Source organism: Episyrphus balteatus, chromosome 3 (genome assembly GCF_945859705.1).
Source record: "Episyrphus balteatus chromosome 3, idEpiBalt1.1, whole genome shotgun sequence".
NCBI lineage: Eukaryota > Metazoa > Arthropoda > Insecta > Diptera > Syrphidae > Episyrphus > Episyrphus balteatus.
The window spans coordinates 9,952,047-9,976,131 of record NC_079136.1 but is presented as its reverse complement, the minus strand read 5'-3'; the positions used below and the strand labels follow the sequence as shown (position 1 = coordinate 9,976,131).

Below are 24,085 nucleotides of genomic sequence, written 5' to 3'. Positions count from 1 at the left end.
ACTGATTAAAAAAACTGATGGAATCCATGCATTTGTGGCAGCAATGTGAAAAACTTAAGATTTTACAGTTGAAATAATTTATTAAATTAATAGGCTTTTTTGCACTTTGGTACCAATAACTTGCTAGTAACTCTAGATTTGATAAAAACTTTTCCCATTCTGCAATCCCCTTTGGACGCGCATATTTTTAAAAAAGTTGGCCACCTACGTTCCTATGGATCTTTTTTATACCACAGGTGTTTGAAAATTTTTATAAAATATTTTTTTTTTTCATTTAGCATCGAAAAACTAATTTCAATTTTTTTTTTAAGAAAAGATGCAACAGTTGTAAAAACTTTTAACTTCTTATGTAGTGAGCCAATTATTGTAGAAAATTATAAAAATAAGAAATTTATAAAATTCATTCATTCGTGGTTGTGGTTAAAGAAAACGTAAGATGATGAAATTTAAAGTACACTGAACGAAAAAAAGCTAATATTTTCTAAACTGGTTGCGATAGAAACTTTTTCTATTCGGTTTCAGAACAGTCAAAAGTGCACCTATCAGCCATTTTAGGCTTATCCATTTTCTACCGGACACCCTGTATATACACAAATTCGAAGATTTATTAGAATGGAACGAAAGTTTTCCTCTTTTTGATGATATATTTTTTAATACAGATTTGGCCCTTTTCCAATGTCCAATAATTGTTTTAATTCATGTCATAGCAGAACAAAATTTGAAACACTTTTTAAAGTTTAAACTTAAACGGTCACTGTGGCGTATGTGTAATATTTTTTTCAGCATAATTTGTTTAGTTGGGAAAAATATCTTATGAAAAAATATCTTTAATTTTCAGTTAACAAGTCCATGCAGAACTAAATCCTTTGTGGTTCTTAGTCTAAATTCGGATTATCCTAGATCAAAATAGAAGTTAGTCCCTACATTACGGTTAAGTCCAACTTTTTAAATCTTTTACCCAAAAGAACCACAATAGAAAAGCAACTCTACGAGGATCTAATTAGTGAAGATATTTTTTTTTTTCATTTGTTTTCAAGTAAACTTCTTCCACCATGTTCATCATCATCATTAGAAAACACATGCTACTGACATCGATTTAATTTCAAACAACAAGAACAAAAAAAAACTAGTCGACTTTCAATGCATTTGTTTTTCACCCAAAAACTTCATTACTTCATTATCTAACAAACATTTCAACGGTCAACTTTTTTAATTGGGTTTCGGCGGTAAAATCCTTGTTGCAACTGTGATAACTTTTCTACCTCTTTTTTTTTTTGTGGAGAAAAACAGAAGTTTTTCGGTTACAAAGCTTTTCACTAGGTTTCAACAGCCACAAACAGAGTGTGGAAAAGTTCTCAACGATAACACATCACATCATCTTGCATGCTCTTTGGATAGTCCCGCTCTCTCTCTTCTAACTCCATGGACACAAACATATCCAAGTTACCCTGTAAGCAAATTTCAATTTCAATAGCCTATTGTATCCGCGTCATCGAGGCATATTCTCACTACATATAGAAGAGCATCAAAAGATACTTTGTCTCTCCACTCAAAAACTTCAGCAGGTTGTCAAGCAAAAAGCATAATCACCATCGTATCATGTCCTCAAATGCTCCAGCACACTATTTTCCACAAAAGAAGTCGCGAAAACATGATTTTCCATCATCCCGAGCAGCAGTAGAAAGCAGCTTTAGGTATATATCACGACATCGATGTTTTTCGCTCCTTGTCCTCTTCTTCGAACAAGTTGACAAGTGGAACACTATTCAGGACAACAACAGAGAAGCAAAGTTCGTTTCTATCGTACGTTCTTTTGTCTTTTTAGAGCGCTTCGCATTGCGATACCTCAAGTGTCATATTTTTGTTGTGGAACGGAAAACAATGAAAATTTCCTGTTCCGCTGAGTTAGCAAGCATTCCGGAGTTCGCTGGTACGTACTCATCACCGCAAGCCGCAACGACGGTCCAAATTCCGCGCCTTCATTGCCACCCCCTTTCAACGGAATGCGCTAGCACGATGTCAATAATGAAGCCAATGAACTAAAAAAAGGTATCCTTCCCTAGTTTAAGGGTAGTTTTCTGTCATTGAACTAACACCACCTCCATAGAACAGAGAGACCAGAGAGATAAAGCAAAACGTGCCATTAGACCCTCAACCTTATATGATGCTGAAGCACCACAAAACTGAAAGATGAAAAATCATCCTTTTTTTTTCGTCCTCACATTCTGCAGTTCAGAGCAATGCGATAGGAGTTTAAGCTCTAAAGAAGGACGAAGTCGACACGGTCGACCAGAAGGCATAGAAAAAAAAACATTGCTATTTCGTCCTGCTGATGGGTCCTGCTGCTGTTGGAGCACATTTTTCAATATTTTTGAGTTGCGAATGCGATTCATCCTCTTGCTCATTGTGTCTTATGTGACGACTTAAGGATCATTAGACTTTCACAAGTAGAACAAGCTGTCTGGGGATGTTGCCGGGTGTCATTTTCTTCTTCTTTGAATTTTTTGTTTTTTGTCTTTTTTTTTTTCTTTAGTTCAGGACGACGACGACGAGCCAAGGACTTTGTCTATTTTGTATTTTATTCTAAAGAAGAAGATGAAGAATGAAGGTGCTGTGTGCTCCCTTAGTTAGAAGGGACATACACCACTTTTAAGGGTGATTATGTGCGCGGGTTTATGTGTAGTTATGTCTGTTCCTGATGGCTTTGTACAGTTTCAGGTCCTTAGCTGCGCTGTTTCGAAACGATTTTAATGTTTTATTTTTATTTTTGTAGTTGAAAAATTCTGCTGAAGCTTCTAGTTTTTTTTTTTTGTATTTATTTTTGAGGAAAATTAATTACTTTGGTGACCTGGCGTTTCCGGAGCCCCCCATTGGATGATTAATGAATGAATGAATGCGAAAGAATGAAATGAAATGAAGGCGAATGCTTTTGGCTTTTTGCTCACTCTGAAAATTTCTTCAACACATTTTTTGGGTTTTTTGTGAGGCAAATTTTTTTTTCCACCATCATCATCATCATCATCATCCCAGCTGAAGAGAGAAAGAGCCGAAGCCGATGATTAGTGGATTTTGAGAGAGTTTTTGGATTATTTTAATTTTCTTGTTTATGGTGTTTTTGCTTATAATATTCTTCGAGGTAAAAACACTTTCGTTTGATGATTTGTAGGGATTTTTTTTTCTCTTGTTGTTGTTGGATTTTTGTGAATATATTTAAATTTAACGAGGGATTTTCATGTTAGGTTTGTCAGTTAGTCAGTTAAGTCAGGTATTAGAGAGTTTTTTTCTGAGTTTTTGTTGATAATTTGTAATGGCGGTGATTTTGACATTAATCAATCATCTGACAAATTTTAATTTGGTTTGAAAAATTGGTTTGTTTAATTAATTAGAAAAAATGTATAGCTTCAAGAGAATGACGTAGTCGACGAAAAAAAAAAACAATTTGTTTTGCATAGGTTTTTTGCTTGAGATGTAGGTTAGGTCAAGTTGAGATTCTTTTATGAAGATTAAGGAGTTTTTAACAGAAAAAAAGTATAAGAATATGACGAAAAAATTCTTAAAACTACATCCAGAAATTTTAATTGTTCGATCTGATAAAGGAAACTTTACGTTAAAAAAAACTTAATTTATACTTATATAACACTTAACATTTATCTTAAAGATAAATTTAAAAAAAATTGAACAAAAACAAAAAAAAAAAAATAAAGTTCGTTGCAAAGCTCTTTCGTTTAATTGAGCCTAAATATGCACCCTTATAAAAGGTGTTTTTCTGATAGAAATTGTTTTAAATGTGGTGCATTTTTGCATTTTTGATGTACCCCTCTCAAGATTAAGCGATGACGTCCTCCAACCGTGTTGGCTCAGAGTTTTAGCGACAAATACGATTTCTCTCTTTCTAGTTTCAGAAAAATTCTAGCACGTACCACTTTTTTAAACATGATTTTTGAAAAATATTTTGCAGAAAATAACCCTTTTAGATTCGGTTGACCTTATACAAAAAAAAAAAGAGGTTGTCTGTAAAGCTGGTTTACGGACGATGATTTTACGTGATAACTTCGTAGGAAAACAGGTTGTGTGCTTTTAAAATGAGCCATTTGAAGCGTTTATTTATTTCAAACAATCATAATTTACAAGAAAAAGCTAAAAAAAATACCTTTTTTCTTATCTCATTATATTAATTTTTTTATTTTAAAAGCTCACAAAAAAAATTATACCATTAAAAGACAAATATTTCTTCTAAATAATAAAACCATTTTTAAATTTTTACAATGAGCAAAAAGTATTAAAATAATTTATTGAAAACAATAATTTCTTATGAAAAAAGTGAAAAAATCACTTCACACAAAAACTCATTTTTTTGATACAACAACCTATAATAAATTTTATAGCACCTGAAAGCCTATTGCTTCAGCTCAATATATATATATATATAGATCATTAGGGTGGGTCAAAAAAATCGAAATTTTTTTTTTTTATTTGGTACTCCGAAAAATCGATTGCTAGACCCCTCTAGAATATACACACCAAATATGAGCTCTTTATATTAATGGGAAGGTCCTCCGCTTTGCAATTTTCCATTTTTACATCAAGCTTCTACAAAAAAAAATAATTTTTTTATTAATTGACTTTTTAGCAAATTTCTTTTCATATTCTTGTAGGAAATTGAACGCTCTACAAAAAAGACCTTATACACTTTTTTCGTTTATCTAACCGTTGAATAGATATTTGAGTTCAAAAAATCGAGAAAATCTTTAAAAATTCGTTTTTTGTTCTTAATTTTGTAACAAATTGAAAAATTATAATGATCAAACGCGCAAGACATATTCTTGTTGAAAATTGATTGCTCCACAAAAAAGGTCTTGTTAACTTTTTTCATTAATCTAACCATTCTAAAGATATTCGAGGTCAAAGTAAAAAAAAAATATAAAAACATTTTATATTTTTAAAAAATTTCTAATTCACTGAAACTTCATTATTTTCAAATTAGCAAGATATATTCTTGTAAGGGCTTAAACGTTCTACAAAAAATTCCTTGGAATGAAATTGATTGCTTTAACCGTTTAGAAGATGTTCGTATCGTATAATTTTATACCATGTGAAAGCTTATTGTTTCACCTTTCAAATGACGTATCAATCTCATTTCAAAGATGCCTACAAGAGAAGTTAGAATTTTTTAAAGTCAACCATGTGGAATTTCCAGACTGAGATTACGGTACTTCCCACACAGGTGGCTGTTCATGGCGCAACAGATCTCCACTGGTGGTTTGAGGTTTTTCGCAAGTTTCTTGATTTAACATTATGTGGCTTGTAGTTAGTCTAGCGTTATATGTGATATACCAAATGAAAGGTAGTTGTATCAGAATGCTTATTAATGTTTAATCAAATTTCTATCTGCTTTTGGTAAAAAGTTATAACCTGTTGAATTCTAAAATTTTATTTTACCGTTATCTCAAAATTGTGTTTACGAAAATAATTGAAATTTCGCACACATATAGTCGTGGTCATGGTCTATCATTACTCCATATATTATATTCCTCTATCTATTAAAGAAAAAAAGATAAAAATAAAAAACGGTGAAAATGGGTTAAAAACGGCCAAAAAACCTGTTTTTTTAAAATTTATTTTTCTCCGTATTCAGTCAAAACTCTTTTAACGATTCCAATTTTTTGCATATGTATGTGCATTGATCAGCTATATAATTTGAGATTTTTTTAACGCTCCAAAATAAAGCTAAAAATCAAAAACTACCCAAAAATACCCCTAAAAAAGTAGGTATTTTTCAAAAATTCATATTTAGAAACGCAGAGTGTTGGAAAAAAATCCGTATTAGACCCCTAATTTTTTTTCCTTCATCTTTCACCTGGCATCTTTAGAATTGTCAAAAAAAATTTCCCCTACCCATAATCAACATTTTGTCATACCCACAACACCTGATCAAGATTTTAGCGCAAATTTCATCTTTCCGTTTTACCCCTGTTTACCCTTTTAAATGACGGAATTTTTAAAAATCCTTCATTTGGATTAAGCTTTAGGTTATTATCTTTCAAATAAGCTATAGGAGATTTTTGTATCTCTAATAGTTTATTTTTAATTTTTAATTGACATTTTTGGCCGCACTGCAAAAGTGCGAGAGTGGAACGGGAGAAAATGGCGTCACTTTTTTGTGGTGGCTGCCATGGTTCATCGATTTATAAGACGTTATCACGTCAATAAAACTATTATTCGTAACCAGCTCAAATTATTTCTCATAACATGATCTATCATATGACACCAAATTTGTATTTATTAAGAAAAGTTTACACACATTCTAAGATACTAACTGACAAAAACAGCAAAAATATTGAAATGCTGCAGTTCTTAGGGGAAAAAACCACTTATATATTAAGGAAAATGTAAAATATCAACGACTGTTATATTTGAAAAGTTAGATAGGTAAAGAAAAAAATAATAAAATACATTAAACAAAATTTGCAAGTGTTTAGTAATTTTATATACTATTTTTCTATTGAGAAGTATCTTATTTGTGATAAACCACTCGATGAACTGCCTTGTCAAGCTTCAGATTTGTTTTTCCCAGAAACAAAAGTATTTTTTCTAATAGTTTTTGATGTGCTGAGTTAGAATCCGAAGTCAAAAAAATTGTATCAAGTCAGGATTTTGAGAAATACACATTATAGGATCAAAAAAATCAAGTTTTTCTTTTTAGAAAATCTCAAAAAAAACTCCTAGGTATGTATATCTCAAAAACGAGAGCTGACTGAAATATTTTGAATTCTGATTCAGCATAATAAAATCCATTACAAAATTATACTTTTGTTCTTGGGATAAAGAAATATGAATTTTAAAAGATTACTTTGTTTCTTTATGGTATAAGATATGCCAAACCTACTAAACTTACCTGAATTAAGATATCTCGGAAAAGAAAAGAGATATTGAGAAGATTGAAACTGAATTTGAAAGATAAATATAAAAATAATTTCTTTCATTAACCGAAACTAATTTAATTGAAAAATATTACTTTATCCCGAAATATTGCTTTGAAAACAACAAAAATGGATTTTTGAGATTTTCTAAAGGGAATATTAAAAAAAAAAACGTGAAGTGCTAGGCCAATTCTGACTTCGGATTCGGAATCAACATACAAAAATCCTTTAGAAAAGTATAGTTTTATTAAAAGGAGGATTTCCTTGCAGACCTGTGTTTTGAAGATGATGTTTGTCTTAGCTTTTAATTTTGTTCTGATAAGGAGCATTATCAATTTCAATGTCCGATGGCTCTTCACATTTTGAAAACAAATATAAAAATTATTTTTATAGTGATACCCTCTTCTAAAATAGAAGCCAACATAGAAAACTTCATAATCCATTTTTCCCTGTACTTTATTGTCTTGTGTTCTTAAAATGTTTATTATCTCTCGTTTAAAAAAACAACGCTCCTTTTATTTTTTGTTTTTAAAAATCTTAAGTCCGTATTTTTTAATATCCTTTCATGAGGCTTCTTAAGCTTGCTATATTCACTACCTTTTTGCTTATCGAAAAAAGTGACAGACCGTCCATTAAGTTTGTCAGTTTTTTCTGACATATGTACAATAGGTTTCAATACATTACAAAGTTTTTCATATTTCAAAAAAAGCATTTTTTTTTGTATGCTGACTTAAGGACGTCCGTTATTTTTGCTCAATCCCAAACAAAAAGCATTTATATTATTCTGTTCTATCAAAGTTTGTTTTTGTATCAAAAAAATCTAATTCAAATATGAATGAGTTGTCTTTTTCTTTCCATTTCCACGAAATTTCCTATCTAAATTCATTAAGCACAACACAACATATGTTAATTATAAATTAACATAGGTACGCGTGTTAACAGTCACACCTTGTATGTAAATCACACAAAAAGCATTGTCTTGACAATTTTCCCTCACAATGTTGAAAATGAATGAGAATATTTATCATTTAACAAGACCTATGTACGTAAGGGAAAAACCAACCCTAACTACCTTATGTCTCTCGTGTGGATTCAAAATGAAAATTTTGACTTAAAAAACCACGCCTCTTCTTTTTTTTTTTTTGGTGGAAATATAAATAATTCGAAAACTTTCTTCCAGAGAGTGACAGTATGGAAGAGACAGCCAAGCAATTATTCTCCATCACCATTTTATACCATTTACACCACAACTCACTATCTCACTGATTGGGGTAGGATTTGGGTGTTTTTTTTTGTCTTCTTCAAGTCTGTTTCTTCGTCTTTCTTCATCATCAACCCTCAAAATCAAGTTCCATACATCATCATCAAAGAACGTGCGTAAACTTCATATTGTTGTCGCATTTTAAATTGTGTGATCTATCTCTCAAAATATATTCGTTATTTACATCTAGAAAAACGGTTCCATAGGGTTGAAGTAGAATCAAGGGTTATTGGTTTGAAAGTGAAGAAAAAAAAAAGAAAAGAAACCTCCACTTTAAACATCAACTTCAGACTCAATCAATGTCACGTTCATTACATAAAAAAAGAAAGATTTTTGTTCATTTCACCAGCAGCAGCCTCTTTAGGTGCAGCAGCAGGTACTTAGTCGTCATCGATGTCGTTCGGTGAGACATTGATTAACACTTCACTTTTTTTTTGCTGATTCGTATGGTTTTTTCTTCTTCATCTTCTTCTACAAATGACAATCTTCTGCAAAAGAGTACAAGTGGCTTGTACTCAATTTCATATTTATTCAAAATGGACACCTTGTAAACTTGTCAATATTTCTGTCAATATTTTCCACACAACAATATGTTACAATTTTACAATCTTGAGAATCTTAAAAATCTTTCGAAATGTTGATGTTTATCAAATCCACATTCTATGCCATTTTAAAGTGAAAGACAAACAAAACGAACGTGTTTAAGCTCTCTCACTCTCCAAGTTACACAAATAGTCAGTCACCTTAAGAAGAGTGATAGACTCCTACGTGGGGAAGTATTATTTATATCCTTCTTGAAAATATATGTACAGAAAAGTCAATTTTAAAAAGAGTTCAAATAAACTAAAACAAACTAATTTTCACTCGCGCGTTCTTGTTAACACTTTCCCCCTCAATTTAAAATTCTAAACTTCAACTTCTACATATGAAAATGTTTATCTGTGTTCTTCAATCTCGTAAAATAAGATGTACACTCTTATAGAAAGTATATAAGTTACGTTTTATGAAGGAACAAAAAAAAAAAGGATATACATCAAGCTAAACAAGGATAACTAAGAAAATAAAAAAAAAATTAAAAATTCAAGCACATGAACCAATTAAAGTTGAAACTGACGAACGACAATGTGTTGCCAACAAGGCTGACTTAAAGACACACAAGCAAATAAATATAGTTCACTACGAGGATTTTTAGTTTTTTTTTTATTATTATTTCCTATCCTGTAATGGTTTATATCCTTCTTTTGTTTTGTTTTATTTTTTTTATTTTTTTTTTTGCAGCTATTTGAAAATAGAAGAGAAAATAAGGATAATTAGTTGAGATGTCTATAGGGACAGCTTATTGTGTTGTCTCACTATCAGTCCAGTATAGAGTTCTACTTTGGAATAGATTGGAAAAATAGAAAAACTAATGGAAGATTCTTTAGAGAACTGGGGTAATGAAAATCACGTATACTTTTTTGCCAATATAAAAGGGAGATTTAAAACGAATGTACAACACAGTACTGTTTAAATGAATTAATCTCTAGTATCTTTATATTCAATAAAATTTCGAAGACAATTTTTTAACTAATAGAGATTCCTTGAAAATTTTTCAAAAAAAGTTTCTTAAAATGCTCAAATGCACTGAGTGGTATTACGAGGATTTTTCGCTTTTAAGTCAAAAGTTGTAGGAGTGAATGTGAACTGAAAGAACGAAATGTAAAATCGTATGCAAAATTTCAATCTTTTGTTCAGAAATGAGTTTAGATATTGCGAGAAAAATAGAACATAAAATCAATATTTAAAAAAAAATGTTTACCCTCATGAAAATTGGTAAAAAGTTTGGTTTTGAAATAAGAATCAATATAGCCAAGAGTCTATACAAACAATTTGGATGAAAGGGTGTTTTTTTTTCGCTGGAGAGAGGCTGGATATGAAACGTAACAAAACAGTCATACAGCTGATGAAATTCGTGATAGATATTTTAAATGAAGCAGAGAATCCCTTAATTTTGTTAACATATTTTTTTGCGAAAGGGTGTTTTTGTGAGAAAGATATAAAAGTTGACATAATTTTTTTTTCTTTAAACTTAATGAAAAACGTTTGTTTGTTATAAGAACTGAAAGTCTAAAAAGTCTACAAAATTATATTGAGTGAAAGGGCATTTATTTTTTTGTTAAGAAAACATGAATTTCAGAATGTACCATAAAAACTGTTACATTTGGTGTGAAAATACACAGAGAAAAATAGACCACATAAAATAGAACAAAAACAATAAGATTTCTCTATGGTTTTCATCCAAGAAGGAAACCTTATTAAAACAATCGGGTTTTCCTTATTGTTTTAAAATCTACAAAAAAATAAAAAAAAACATGACCAGGCAGGGAATCGAACTGGAGACTTCAAATCATTAGTCGCCCACCTTACCACCTGAACCAACCTGCCATGAAAATATTGATCGCGATTTTTGTTCTAGTGCTAAGTTGCAAAAAAAATCAACTTTTCAGTCAAATTTTAATAAGATTTTCTCTATAAAAATAATAAGAAATCTCATTAAAAAAACCTTATTAATCGTTGATTTTAATAAGATTTCCTTATGAAATGTATGGACGGTAAAACAATATGGCAATCTGTTAGTTTTTAGCGGGTCATATTTTTTTCTGTGTAGGTAATTTTTTTTATTACGACAGAAAGCAAATATTTAACGAATATTTTAGATGAATGGGTGTTTTTTTTGGAAAGAAGGAAAATCCGCTACTTATAAATCCGGTAAAATCAATGGTATAAAAGATTAAGGTAGTTTTTTTTTTTATTAAAAAATTATATTGATGGGACACCCTAATGAAATTTTGTAATAATGTAAATTTAGGACAGGGAGAATAAAGAGACTTCATAAAAGCCAATTATTCATGCAGTAAATACGCCTAAGAACTTTATTTTATAAACATTCAATTACTTATCAGAGCCAAAAGTAAAATAAACTTTTGGCTGAAAGGGTGTTTTTTTTTTGGGATGATGTAATTATTACCAAAAATCACTTTTCAAACTGGTACCCGATTGAAATCTTGTAAAAAATATTACATCTACGGAGCCCATACAACTATTTTGGATGAAAGGGTGTTTTTTTCGAACAAGGGAAATATAGATATTTTGAACTGAAATTTTATTCGGAGATATTTTTGTTTCCTTCACCAAAAAAAAACACCCTTTACCTGACCGAATATCTCATTTCATTTTTTTTTTACAAAAGAAAAACGTCTATACACTGAGGGAAAAGCCACCATAAAATAACGTAGAATCAAGGAAAACCACATTGATTTATTCGGAATGATTTTGCGTTGAAGATGAACATTTTTAAATCAACGTGGAAAAAGGGTTAATTTTTTATGGTTTCGTATCTTAAAGTCACATAAATCAAAGTAGTTCATCTTTGAAACCAAGACGTTTCAACTTCGATTTATTTTTTCCCTCGGTGTACACTAAAGTTCTTAATAAATCATTGATTTTTTGAAACTTATTACGCAATTTACCCCCTCCTCTGATCTGAAGTAAAAAAATCTATGACGTCACGTTTTTAAGACATACGTAAGAACTTAAAATTTTTCGGATTTCGGATTCGACTTAAGAATAATAAAAACGTTTAGAGAAGTAGTATATTTCCGTTAAAAAAAATAAATATTCAATTTTATTGGACTTTGTAATTTTTTTAAAATCTTAATCTTAAAATATAGTATGTATGGATATAAATAGGAAAGTTTTAAAAATTTTGGTAGTTAATAAAGCATAAAAAGCTAATACTAATAGCATAATATTTTAAAAGTGTGTTTAACATTATGAAATTTGTTTTAAAATTTTTTTATTTTGTTTTTTTTTTTCATTGAATTTGAACAGTCATAACCAAATCCAAGATCGAACATATTTAAAACATCAATTTATCTAAATGCCTTGCTTTTACACTGTTTTTAAAAAGAAAATTCTATTTAAACGCTTATTTCCCCGCCATTTTAGAGTCCCAATTTTTTTAAAAATAAAGTTGGTAGTTTTTTCCTAATATTTTTTAGTGTACCAAATTTCACTACGCAAATGATTTTTGACGCCAAAAAATAGTTGGTAATTGCTAATCAAAACTGACAATTTTATGCTCTTTAGAAATTATTTGGTACCGATTTTATAAAATAAGGTAATGAGGTAAGTATTTTCCAGTGGCGCAATGGTCTGTGCGATGGAGTGGCACGTCAGATGTTCTTAGTTCAAATCCAGCCCAGACTTTTTTTAAGGGTACTGCCTCTTGCGAGGAATTGACTATTAACATCAACCAAACATCTACACTGAGGGAAAAGCCACCATAAAACAACGTAAAATCAATGAGAACCACATTGATTTCACTACTATTCGGATTAATTTTGCGTTGGAGATAAATATTTTAAAATCAACGTGGAAAAAAGGTTGATTTTTGGTGGTAACCTATTTCAAAGTAACATAAACCAAAGTAGTTCATCTTAAAAATTAAGACTTTTCAACTTCAATTTATTTTTTCCCTCAGTGTATTTTGCACAGTACTGTAGCTTTTAAGCTACATTATAAATACATATATCTACTGAGAGGTTGTCCGAATAAGAGTCTGAACTCTGGACAGGATTTAAAAACAACTCTGAATTCAAGCAAAATGGGTGAAATGTTATTTCTCGTCGAAATTGCTTACCTACGTCACTTTCAGTGTGAATGGATAAATAAAAATTGGAGAAAAAAAAAATATCCCAAATGAACCATAAACCAACAATCCATGCACAAGTTTCTTTCCAAATGCTGATGTCCAGCATCTCTTGCTTCCCTTTATCTGGCAGTCACAAACGAATAAATTCGGACAGCTGGAAAAACAATCTGCTGAAGGTTTGTATTCCGACAATACATTCTTCTAAAAAGTGTTGGTATATACTAAATATAACCAACAACAACTAAAAAAACCTCCTTATCACCACCTCCACATATACAAACAAAAATGAAACAACAATACACTTTATACTAAGATGTGTATACAAAAGCTATAATAGGAACCACGAGGCTGTCAAATATGTAAAGAATAGAAAGGAGAGTTGAGCGTGTAGAAACATTATCACTGAAACAAAAGACTGAACTACTGGGAAAACATCTCACACAAAAGGGTTGAAGCAAAACTTATTTATTTCCGGGATTTTCGAGTTTTCTACTTTTTTTCTTCACACTGACTCTTGTTTTACTTTTTTTTTTTTAAGGGTTAAGTCACACACAAAGTATTGTTTTGTTTAGATAGCAAAACAAGGGTTTATATATTTTTTTTTTTTGTTTTGTGTCTTTTTTGATGAAAAGTGCTATTGTTTTTGTATTTTTGTTTTGCTTTTTAGAGTAGTATATGGCTTCTTACAAATGAATGGCTAAAGGTGGATTATTTACAAAGAAGAAATGTTTTTATTCTTTCAAAAAAAAAAGAAAAACACACCTTTTTTTCTTATTCTTAGGCTTTGTGACAATTTTCAGAAAAAAAGTTATTGGATACTAAATTACCCATAGCATGGGAATGGTCAAGCAAAAGAAGTATTGAGTTGGGATAAGTTTCAATAATTCTAGTTAACAAGTGTTGTAGGGGAAGTTTGTTTTTGTCTCTTAAGGGTCAACAATTAGGATTAGGGTTTGGGGAATTCAAAAGAAAAAAACTTCAGACAAACAAATCTAGATCAGACTTTAGGCGACAAGATGTCTCTCAGTTTTTTAAAAATGGGTCAGTTTTCGTTTTTGACAAGAAGTCAATAGACGAGGGTCAAGTTAACTAAAGCTACTATTTAAAAGGTGAAAATAAATAAATGAAGATATATGTAAGAATTTAAGAATTAAAAATATTTTTTTGCAGTCTTGTCTTGTACGAATAACAAAATATTTTCCTAAAAATTTCATTTTTGAAGTGAATTTCAGTATCGTAGTGATTTGAAACAAGATGAAACGAAAAAGCGACACGAAAAATCAATTGAACATAACTTTTTTAATAGATAGATGAATGAAATTTATACAGTAGATAGGTAATTAAATAAATTATGATTGTGCAAAATTTCAATTAATTTCATATTCAAAATTCTGAGATAACGGTGAAAAGATTTTCTTTTTCTAAACACGTTATATCTTTTGATCTAGAGCACATAACAAATTTATTTAACTTTAATACGCATGCTGATAATATTACCTTTCATTTAATACATCACACATAACGGTACGTGCTCTACAAGTTATATAATCTTTAATTGAAAAACTTGAAAAATACCTCAAAACACCTGTGAAGATTTGTTCCAGATGACCGAACAGCCAGCAGTAGAGGAAGTACCGTAATCTCGGTTTGAAATTTCGACATGGTTGGCTTTAAAAAATTCTTACTTTTTTTTGTAGGCATGATGGTAGAAATATGATTGAAGAGTCATATAAAAGGTGAAATAATAATGATATAAAAATTATTATAGGTTGTCTTTAAAAAAACGGATTTAATGGCGTTACAAGAGAAAAGAGATTGATTGTTTTGATTTTTTTTTTTGAAAACTAATTGCGTTAAAAAAATTGTAGCTCTTTTTGTAGATGTTGTATAGACATGGTCGATATAAATATTTTGAGCTGAAACAATAAGCTTTCTTCTTCTTCTTCTTCTTCTTCTTCTTCTTCTTCTTCTTCTTCTTCTTCTTCTTCTTCTTCTTCTTCTTCTTCTTCTTCTTCTTCTTCTTCTTCTTCTTCTTCTTCTTCTTCTTCTTCTCCATTATCGACGATAGTCATGATCTCGGATGGGGTCACAACTCTCCCACTCTACTGCTTCACACTACGGCTCCGCATGTGGGGTTCGCCGCTGAAACAATAAGCTTTCAGATGGTATAAAATTTATTGTAGGTTGTCATATAAAAAAGTGATGGAATAAAAAAAAATTATATTTTTTCGGTTTGTTTTAAATGATTTTTCACTTCAACCACGTGTGAACTGCACACATAATTTTTTTTATTTATATCGACATTTGAAAAGCAAACTAAAATATCGAGCTGTATCCGCCAATTTATCGTGAGCGACAAAATATTCCTTTTCTCATTAAATTTTTAAAATATTCATTTTTATTTGATAAATTATTAAATTTTTAATTATTTTTCGAAAATATTTAACTTTAAAAACTATACTTTAAAGCTGTATATGATACAAGAAAAAATATTTTATTAATTAAACAAGTGATCCCTTTTTTTTTAGTTTCAAAAGAAGTTTTCTTTTATCATTTACAGAATTTTGGAATACAGAATTTTAACATCCAGAATTTTATATTTACAGAATTTTAAAATACAGAATTTTGAATTTGCAGAATTTTAAAATTTAGCAACATAGAGAATTTGGACCCCAAGCCTTACATAACTATAATCACAAGGCTGAAAGTAACTTTTATTTTAAAATGCAGTCAAAAACTTTAAGTAACCTTAATTTCAAAATTAAAAAAATAAAAAAAAACACAATTTTTTGATTTTTGTTAACAATTTTTTTTTTTGGAAAAACAAATTTTTCAAAAAATGTCCTGAATTTTCCAAAACGTTGTTTCTATGTGTGGCTTAATAATGTCTTCAGAATACGGTGAAATTTGAAAATTGGTTTTCCTGTACAAAAAATATTAGTTTATTTTTTAAACTGTCTTAAACGATTTAAAAAATCTGCAAATAATCTTTTTACAGAAGTACCTATACAAAAAAATCAAATGCCATATTTTGCTTAGAACTCAAAACTATTAAAAAAGTGTTTTTATTATTTTAAAATCAACTTTTTACCTATATATTTTTTTTTTACATTTCTTATGAAATTTAAAATTTATTCATTTACTGAAATTTCGAATATAAATTTAAGAACATAAAAATTTTTAAATCTAGAAACATTAAGTACATTTTTTTTTTTTGGCACTTAAGAAAATGGCCCCATTTAATTTAAATGTCGTTTGAAAGATTTGTGTGTACATTTTTTTTTTTTTTTTTTTTTCAATTTAAAAGTGTATACAAAATTGAGATCTTAATCTTAAAACTACTGAAAATGAGAAAATTAAGAAAAAAACTGGTCAACTTTAAAGGACAAAAATACCTTCATTCGATCCTGTTGTTGATTCTTTTAAAAGACGAAATGTATTTTGAACTAAATTTTTAATTTTATAAATTAACGTCCGTAACTTAATCTTTTTAACTTTTTCACTATTTAAAAAAAAAAATTAATTCCATATCGGTAACTGCGCTTAGGATTACTTAAAATGTCTACCTCCCAAAACCCCCTTTCATTGACATAAATTACATTCAAGTAAATTCATATTAAAATATAAAGATACAAAATAAGATTGAAGCAAAACCGAAACAATTGCCGTTGTAACCATCTGTGTGATTTCACGCTTTATAACTTTAATAATATCACATCTTAAATTTCCACGAAATTTAATATTTAAGAATTCATTTTTAAGCCCCATCAGTTTAATCTTATAATAATAACACTCATGGTTAAGTTACTTTTTCTAATTAGAATTTCACTCCTTTCAAACACTCAAAAAAGAAAACAAAAAACAAAGCAAAACAAACAAAAAAAAAAATTATAATCCAAACCAATTTATCATTTATTTTACGAAATAAATTCCATGCGGTTAAATGAATAAATTATACATACCTACATCTCTAAATCTCAAGGAGAGAAAAGAAATATACCGCATTGCCACTGTTTATATATATAAATGAATATTTAATTTGATTTTCACAAGTGTTACGCATATCACACAAAAATACAACAAAACCACCATTTAAAATTATTATTATTATTATTAAAAAAAAATATAAGCGAAAGTGGTAGCATTTCATTGTGAAAGCATCAACAGCAGCAAATTTTTGGTTAAAATTAATAATAAAGAAACAAAAACGTCAAATACAATTTTTTTTGGAAACAAAAAGCAATTAAGAAAACAAACAAAACATGAATTTTTGGTTTTTGTCTGTAGATACATTTGTATCTTCTGTATACCTTCACAAAATAAAGAAGCAAAAAGATATTTTAATATTTACCATGAAAATTCATTTAAACCACAGAACAATCTCTTGACATTTTATCAAGAGTAATTAAAATTTGTAGGAAATTTCATATTTGAAAGTAATTTTACTCAAGTGTAAATTTAGTTACCTATCTTTTCAATGAAAATTGTGGTTCCATCCAATTTGAATATGAAGAAATTGTAGCAGTATTTTATTTGAAAGCTGAGGCAATATCACATTTTGTACCAGAAATATTTCCAAAAATGGGCTAAAACTTAACTTAAAGGCTACTGAGACGGAGACCTTTAAATCTCAATTTTTGAAAAATTCTGTAATCCCTTATTACTCAACTATTTGGTAAGTTCTGGATCAAGAGAAGAAAAGACCTGTATTTTCCTGGTTTCTTATGTAAATTTTGACTGAACTGGATGTGAATTATATTTTAACAGAAAAAGAGGTTGTCTGTAAAGCTGGTTTACAGACGATGTTTTTACGTGATAACGTCATAAGAAAACAGGTTGTGTGCTTTTGTTTAAAATGAGTCAATTGAAGCGTTTATTTATTTCAAACAATCATAATTTACAAGAAAAAGCTAAAAAAAATTACCTTTTTTCTTTTCTCATTATATTAATTTTTTATTTTAAAAGCTTACAACAAAAATTATACCACTAAAAAGCCAAATATTTCTTAAAAATAAAACCATTTTTAAATTTTTACAATGCGCAAAAAGTATTAAAATAATTTATTAAAAACAATCATTTCTTATGAAAAAAAGTGAAAAAATCACTTCCATCACCCAAAAATCCAAAAAGAGCTAGAATTTTTTGAACTCGATCAATTTTCATAAAAAAAGCAAAAAAAAAATCATTGATTTTTTTCTTCTCACGCTATTGAATCAATTTTTTTCAAAGACAATCTATAAAAAATTTTATATAATTTGAAAGCTCATTATTTCGCCTTTCATATGACGTTTCAATCTTATTTCTGCGATGCCTGAAATCCGATGTTGAAATTCCAAACTGTTTGAAATACCAATTTTTTGCACATGTATGCGCACAGTCATAGACTACATGTTCTATAAGCTTGAGATTTTTTGAATGCTACATAAAATTTAAAAAAATAAAAACTCACCCAAAAATACCCCAAAATAAGTAGGTGTTTTTCAAAAATTCATATTTCGAAACGCAGAGACTTAAAAAAAAATCCGTATCAGACCCTTAACTTTTTTTTTATTATCTTTCGAATGACGTTTTTCAAATTGTCAAAAAAAAAATTCCCCTCCTATAATCACTACTTTGTCAAAGGACAAACTCATATTTTAGTTTTAAAAAACCATTTATTACTTGGTTTTGAATTTTTTTAGAATTTTTTTCAATACCATTGTAAGTCTTACAATGAATTTATCTATCGATTAAAAAAAATTCAACTCTTTACATTGTCGCGTTTAGAAAATAGCCAATTTTTTGCAATTTTGTTTTACCCCTAAAAATCCTTTCTTTATATTAAGCTTTAGGTTATTATCTTTCAAATAAGCTATAAAAGATGTTTGTATATCTAATAGTTTATTTTTAATTTTTAATTAAAATTTTTGGCGCACTGCGAAACGGGAGAAAATGGCGTCACTTTTTTGTGATGGCTGCCATGGTTCATCGATTTATAAGACGTTATCAGGTCAAACAAATTTACTCCACTTGCGTAGTTACGATTTTTTTGTTATAACGAAGTAATACACCTTTCTAAATGACAAACCGGTTGCTCATAGCAATCAGAACAATAGTTTCGAACGCCTATTAAATATTTTTAATGGCAACAAAAAATGTTGCATACTTTTAGGCGATTTTTTTTGGATAAATTTACTCTTTCAACTCTGAAATTTATTAATTTTCTTCTATTTCTTATCTTTACAGTACCAAGTGCACCTTTAAATCTAACAGTTTTGGATGTTACATCAACAACTATAACTTTAACTTGGTTAGTTCCAAAAAATCAAAATGGCATCATCAATGGCTATCACGTATTTCACTTGCATGAAAATCAAACTGGAGTTGGAATTGCTAGAGCATCAGATGGACCATCGGTTACTTTTGTTATGGATAAATTGAGTAAGTACATTTAGAAAACCTTTAAAACCTTTTTAACAAATTTCTTGTTGTCTAGTCTTAACAACTTTGAACTTTTTGATAGCCTTAAAACAATAATTATCTATATTTAGATAATTTCTCAAATAAAAAACAAGACAAGAATAATAAATAAAACCCACTAATTGACTGGTAATTTTAAAATACACCTACACACTTTACCATTTGACACTTTAAGCCTTCTTCGACTTTTAAATTACTTTCATACACTTTTCATATCCCATAGTAACTACCTACCTATCGTAGGTAAAACCAAACACTTTGAATTGTCATATCTGTCATTCTTATTCATAAAAAAGTAATTTAACAATTTATGTTGTTCCCTTTTATAGCCAAACCTTCGTTTGCTTTGGAAAATGTAATAAATTATGTAATTACCTTTTCTTCTTGATGCCAAACAAAAGTCTTAGTAAGTTGGAAGTAAAAGTGGTAATGGAATAGTGTGGTGGCAAAGAAAATTATGTTTCGCACAATCGGCTGTGTCGTCTTGTTGTTATTGTTGTTGTCTCGTCTCGTTTTGTCGGCAGAAATTTTAAGCTTATGAGACAGCTGCTTTGGCTGTCATGGAAAGCAGTTGAAATAGCACCTGCTATCAATACACTGAAAAAAAAAATGTATTGCTTTCATTCATTTTCTTTCAAGCTTTTTTTCAAACACTTTAATGCATTGAAAACACAAAACACTGCACTAAACACTACACTAAGGGCTAAACACTAATACACTAAATCACTAAGCACTCAAAACACACAAAAAAAAAAAAAAAAACACTAAAAACTTAAACACAAAACCACTAAACCACTAAAACACTTAAACATTAAAACATTAAAACATAAACTCTAAAACTCTAAAACACTAAAAAAACTAAAAACACTAAAACACTACAATACTTAAACACTTAAACACTAAAACAGTAACACACTGAAACACTAAATAACTAAAACACTTAAACACTAAGGCTCAATTTATTCACACACCATTAAATTTAAAGTCGCCATTCAAAAAGGGAAATTTTAAAATTTGTATGCGATTTGACAGATTTATAATTTTGAATGGAGATTTTAAATATAATGCAGAGTGAATAAATTGAGCCTAAAACACTTAAACACTAGGTACAACACTAAAACACCAAAACATTAAAACACTAAAACATTAAGACACTAAAATACAAAAACATTAAAACACTTAAACAATAAAACATTAAAACACCAAAACACTATGTACAACACTAAAATACTAAAACACTAAAACACTAAAACACTGAAACACTGAAACACTGAAACACTAAAACACTACAATACTAAAACACTTCAACACTCAAACACTAAAACACTAAATAACTAAAACACTAGGTACAACACTAAAACACTAGGTACAACACTAAAACACCAAAACATTAAAACACTAAAACATTAAAACACTAAACAATTTAAACACTAAAACATTAAAATATTAAAACATTAAAACACCAAAACACTAAAACATTAAAACACTAAAACACTTAATACTAAAAACTAAGACCTGAATAAAATGAGTGTAAATTCCGAAGACCAAAAAAAATTTGTAAATTTCTTTTCGTGTAGTTACCGACAGCAATGCGTCAGTTAGATATTTATTTATTCAACCAACGATTAGATGTTAATGAAGTGTATAGGTATATACGCAGTTATATAGGGACAAAAGGTAAACAAATGAATTGTCAAAAGGATGAAGGATGTGCCTTTGTTTTATCATAACAGTCATTAACAGTGTAGTTAGTGTGCGTGTATTTTAATTAATAGTATACTCTTGGGCGTTTGGTTGATAAAGAAAGCAGTATGTATACACCTAACTTCGTACTATAAAACCCATAAACAGTTATGAAAATTTCAAAAAGGTATATATTCCTAACGCTAAAGGGTTTTCCAATCAAATCCATCTTGTACAAAAGGGAGGTATGTATAGTGTCCTTTGACTGATTGAATATTCCGCCACTTCCTCAATAACGAAAGAGAGCCCCGGATTTTAAATGTTAATCACACACAAAATGTGCTGTATTATTTGTTAAGCCAAGGGATTGTCCTTTGTAAAAGTTACAATGGTATACATTTGAGGAACCGTTTTTTGCTACGAAGAACTGGGATTTTCTATTTTTTGCACAAAGGACACAGAGACCCTAGGGCCATAATCAAATTAATACTAAATCAACAAATATCACCTAAGGACAAAAGACTTTATTATAATGCTTAAAATTAATAGTCCTCTCTCGATCTTTTGAAAGGGAAAAGGGATTTAAGACGGTCGTTTTGGGGGTGGTTGGTTGTGTTTGAATGAACACACAAGAACTCCTCCAAAGTCAAGTCGACTATATTGTTTACTGTCAAAATGGTGATTAAAACAATACAATTATGGTTAACTACATGGAATGTGCAGCATAAGACTGGGATACATGCCAAAACCCCAAATTTCGTGGCATAAGTTTAAGCTGCTTTAGCTGTGGTTACAATATAATGCATCAAGCTAAGCTATACAAGGTTAAGGCAATCCCTCGTGTGTATAATCCAAATGTAAAGATGAACAATAACATTGTAACTATACTTGTGTTTATTAGTGTTGTATGAATACACGTATGGGTGTGGTATGTTTGTTGTTTTGAAAATATGTATGGAATATTAGACAATTGGGGATTATTATTGAAAATTTGCTTTTGTTTTCTATAGAAGCAATAGAAATTTTGGAATAACATCAATCATATTGACATGCATCTATCAGCGTTGTGATCAAATATTCATAACACATGGAACATGGAAGCTGCTGGTGCTGTTATTATGCAATGTGAAAACATATAGATTTTGAAAATTCACTCAATAATTATTGGGGGAAGGATGTTTTTGAAGGAAAATTAGTATGTGGACGTGTCGAGAGCATAGCAAAATTATGAATTTACTCATATGAAATCTATTAAAATTATAGTTGAAATGCAGAAAATAAGAGAAATAAATAAGACCGTGTCCTTATTATGAATGTACAAATTTTAAAAAGCACTTTTTTTATCCAAAATTTAGTACAATAAATGACAATTTTTGCAGAAATTCAGTTTTTGTATCCAACATTTTAAAAACCCAATAGAGTTTTGAGTTAAAAGAATATTGAGATATTGAATATTTTTCAAAATTTGGAAATCCTTAAAACGAGTTTCATCAAAGCGAGTTTCAACAACTTCTAATTCGACGTCGTAAACTTATAGGTTTACGAATGCATTAAATTCTGATACAGAAGATTTTTTAATAAAATAAGAATTTAATTTGTGAAAATCAATACAAAACTGTCATGAAGTGTGGGCATGTACTAAAAGCTGTTCTCAGAAGTTTCGGCAATTAATTTTAACCAATCCTTGAATTTAAGCGTTTTAGGATTTCAGTTTTCTCAAAAGTAATCGTGTTTACAAAATTTTCAACTTCTTAACAGTTATTGGATCAAATCTCTAAACTTTACCAGTACATTAATTTTTACACCACTGGAAAATAAATTTAAGGATTAAGGAAATTCTCAAGTTATCAGGAATTTGTTTACCGGCCGTATCGTTGTTCAAAATGGTCGTATTGGAAAGCCCAACAAAAAAAATGTGAAATGGTAACAATACCGTAGCAAAATTTTCAAAAATTTGTTGTTTGTTTTAACGAAGAAAAAAATAACAAAAATAATAAAAAATTATTAAAATTATTTTTATTTTAAGTGGAGTGATTGAATATAATTCAATATAAGTTCAAGTGACCTCAACTCCAAAAATTTATAAAGCCTTTCGCCCAGGTACGACAGTGGGCTCACTGTCGTACCTGAGTTTTTTGTTTTGTTTAAAAAAAGAATTAATTGAAAAATTGACCGAATTTTTTGTATATTTAGCTTTAATTTCTTACTTTGAAAACCTTGATTGAGCACTTTTGCTTCAAACCTGAATTTTGAATCGATATCGTCCGAAAATTGAAGGTTAGTTTTTTCAATACTTGAATAAAATCTCTGGACTAAAAGGATTTGCAACAGCTTTAATCCAAGTTACAAATATAAAAGTTATCCTGAAAATGCTATTGAAGTTTGAGTTATTTTTGAAAACCGATAGATTTAATTCTAACTATGACATTAGTTGATTTTTCTAAAGCATTTCACTGTGTTAATTATACCCTGCTATAAAATGAGCTTTGTAACTTTTTCAATTTCTCAAAAATCTGCAAAAAAATTCATATCTATCTAATCGGTCTCTAGCTGTATCATGTAACACTTAGCTCTCATCTTTCCTTCATATAAATGCCGGAGTTCCTCTGGGTTCGATTCTCGGTCCACTATTATTTTCCTTATTTATCAGCGACCTCCTCCCTGTAATACAATACAAAATAATTTCTTTTCATATACAGGGTGTCCGGTATAGAATGGATAACCCTGAAATTTGATGCCAAGGACTTTTTTGTAGAACGTTTAAGCCCCTTCAAGAATCTTGCTAATTTGATAATAATGAAAATTTTGAAAAGTAAAAAATATTTTTTTTATAATTTTTTTAACTTTGACCTCGAATACCTATCTTTAGAATATTTAGATTAATGAAAAAAGTATACTTGACCTTTTTTGTGGAGAAATCTGTTTCCTACAAGAATATGTCTTGCGCGTTTGATTTTATTATAGTTTTTCAATTTGTTAACCCTTTCGGACCCAGCGTTACTCTCATGTAACATTTTTTTAAAAATTCGTAAAAAATATTAAATTAAACAATTTTTTAGGTTTTGATGG

General features: G+C 29.3%; 1 protein-coding gene across 5 annotated transcripts in view; it reads left to right on the top strand.

Annotated features, from left to right (window-relative positions):
* Positions 1 to 24,085, top strand: part of LOC129913305 (tyrosine-protein phosphatase 99A) — a 504,456-nt gene that overhangs the window by 404,005 nt on the left and 76,366 nt on the right. For all 5 annotated transcript variants that reach the window (XM_055991910.1, XM_055991907.1, XM_055991909.1 and 2 more), the window contains one exon: positions 19,100 to 19,294. In XM_055991910.1, the coding sequence (XP_055847885.1) occupies positions 19,100 to 19,294 (195 nt within the window). The remainder of the gene's footprint in view (positions 1 to 19,099; positions 19,295 to 24,085) is intronic.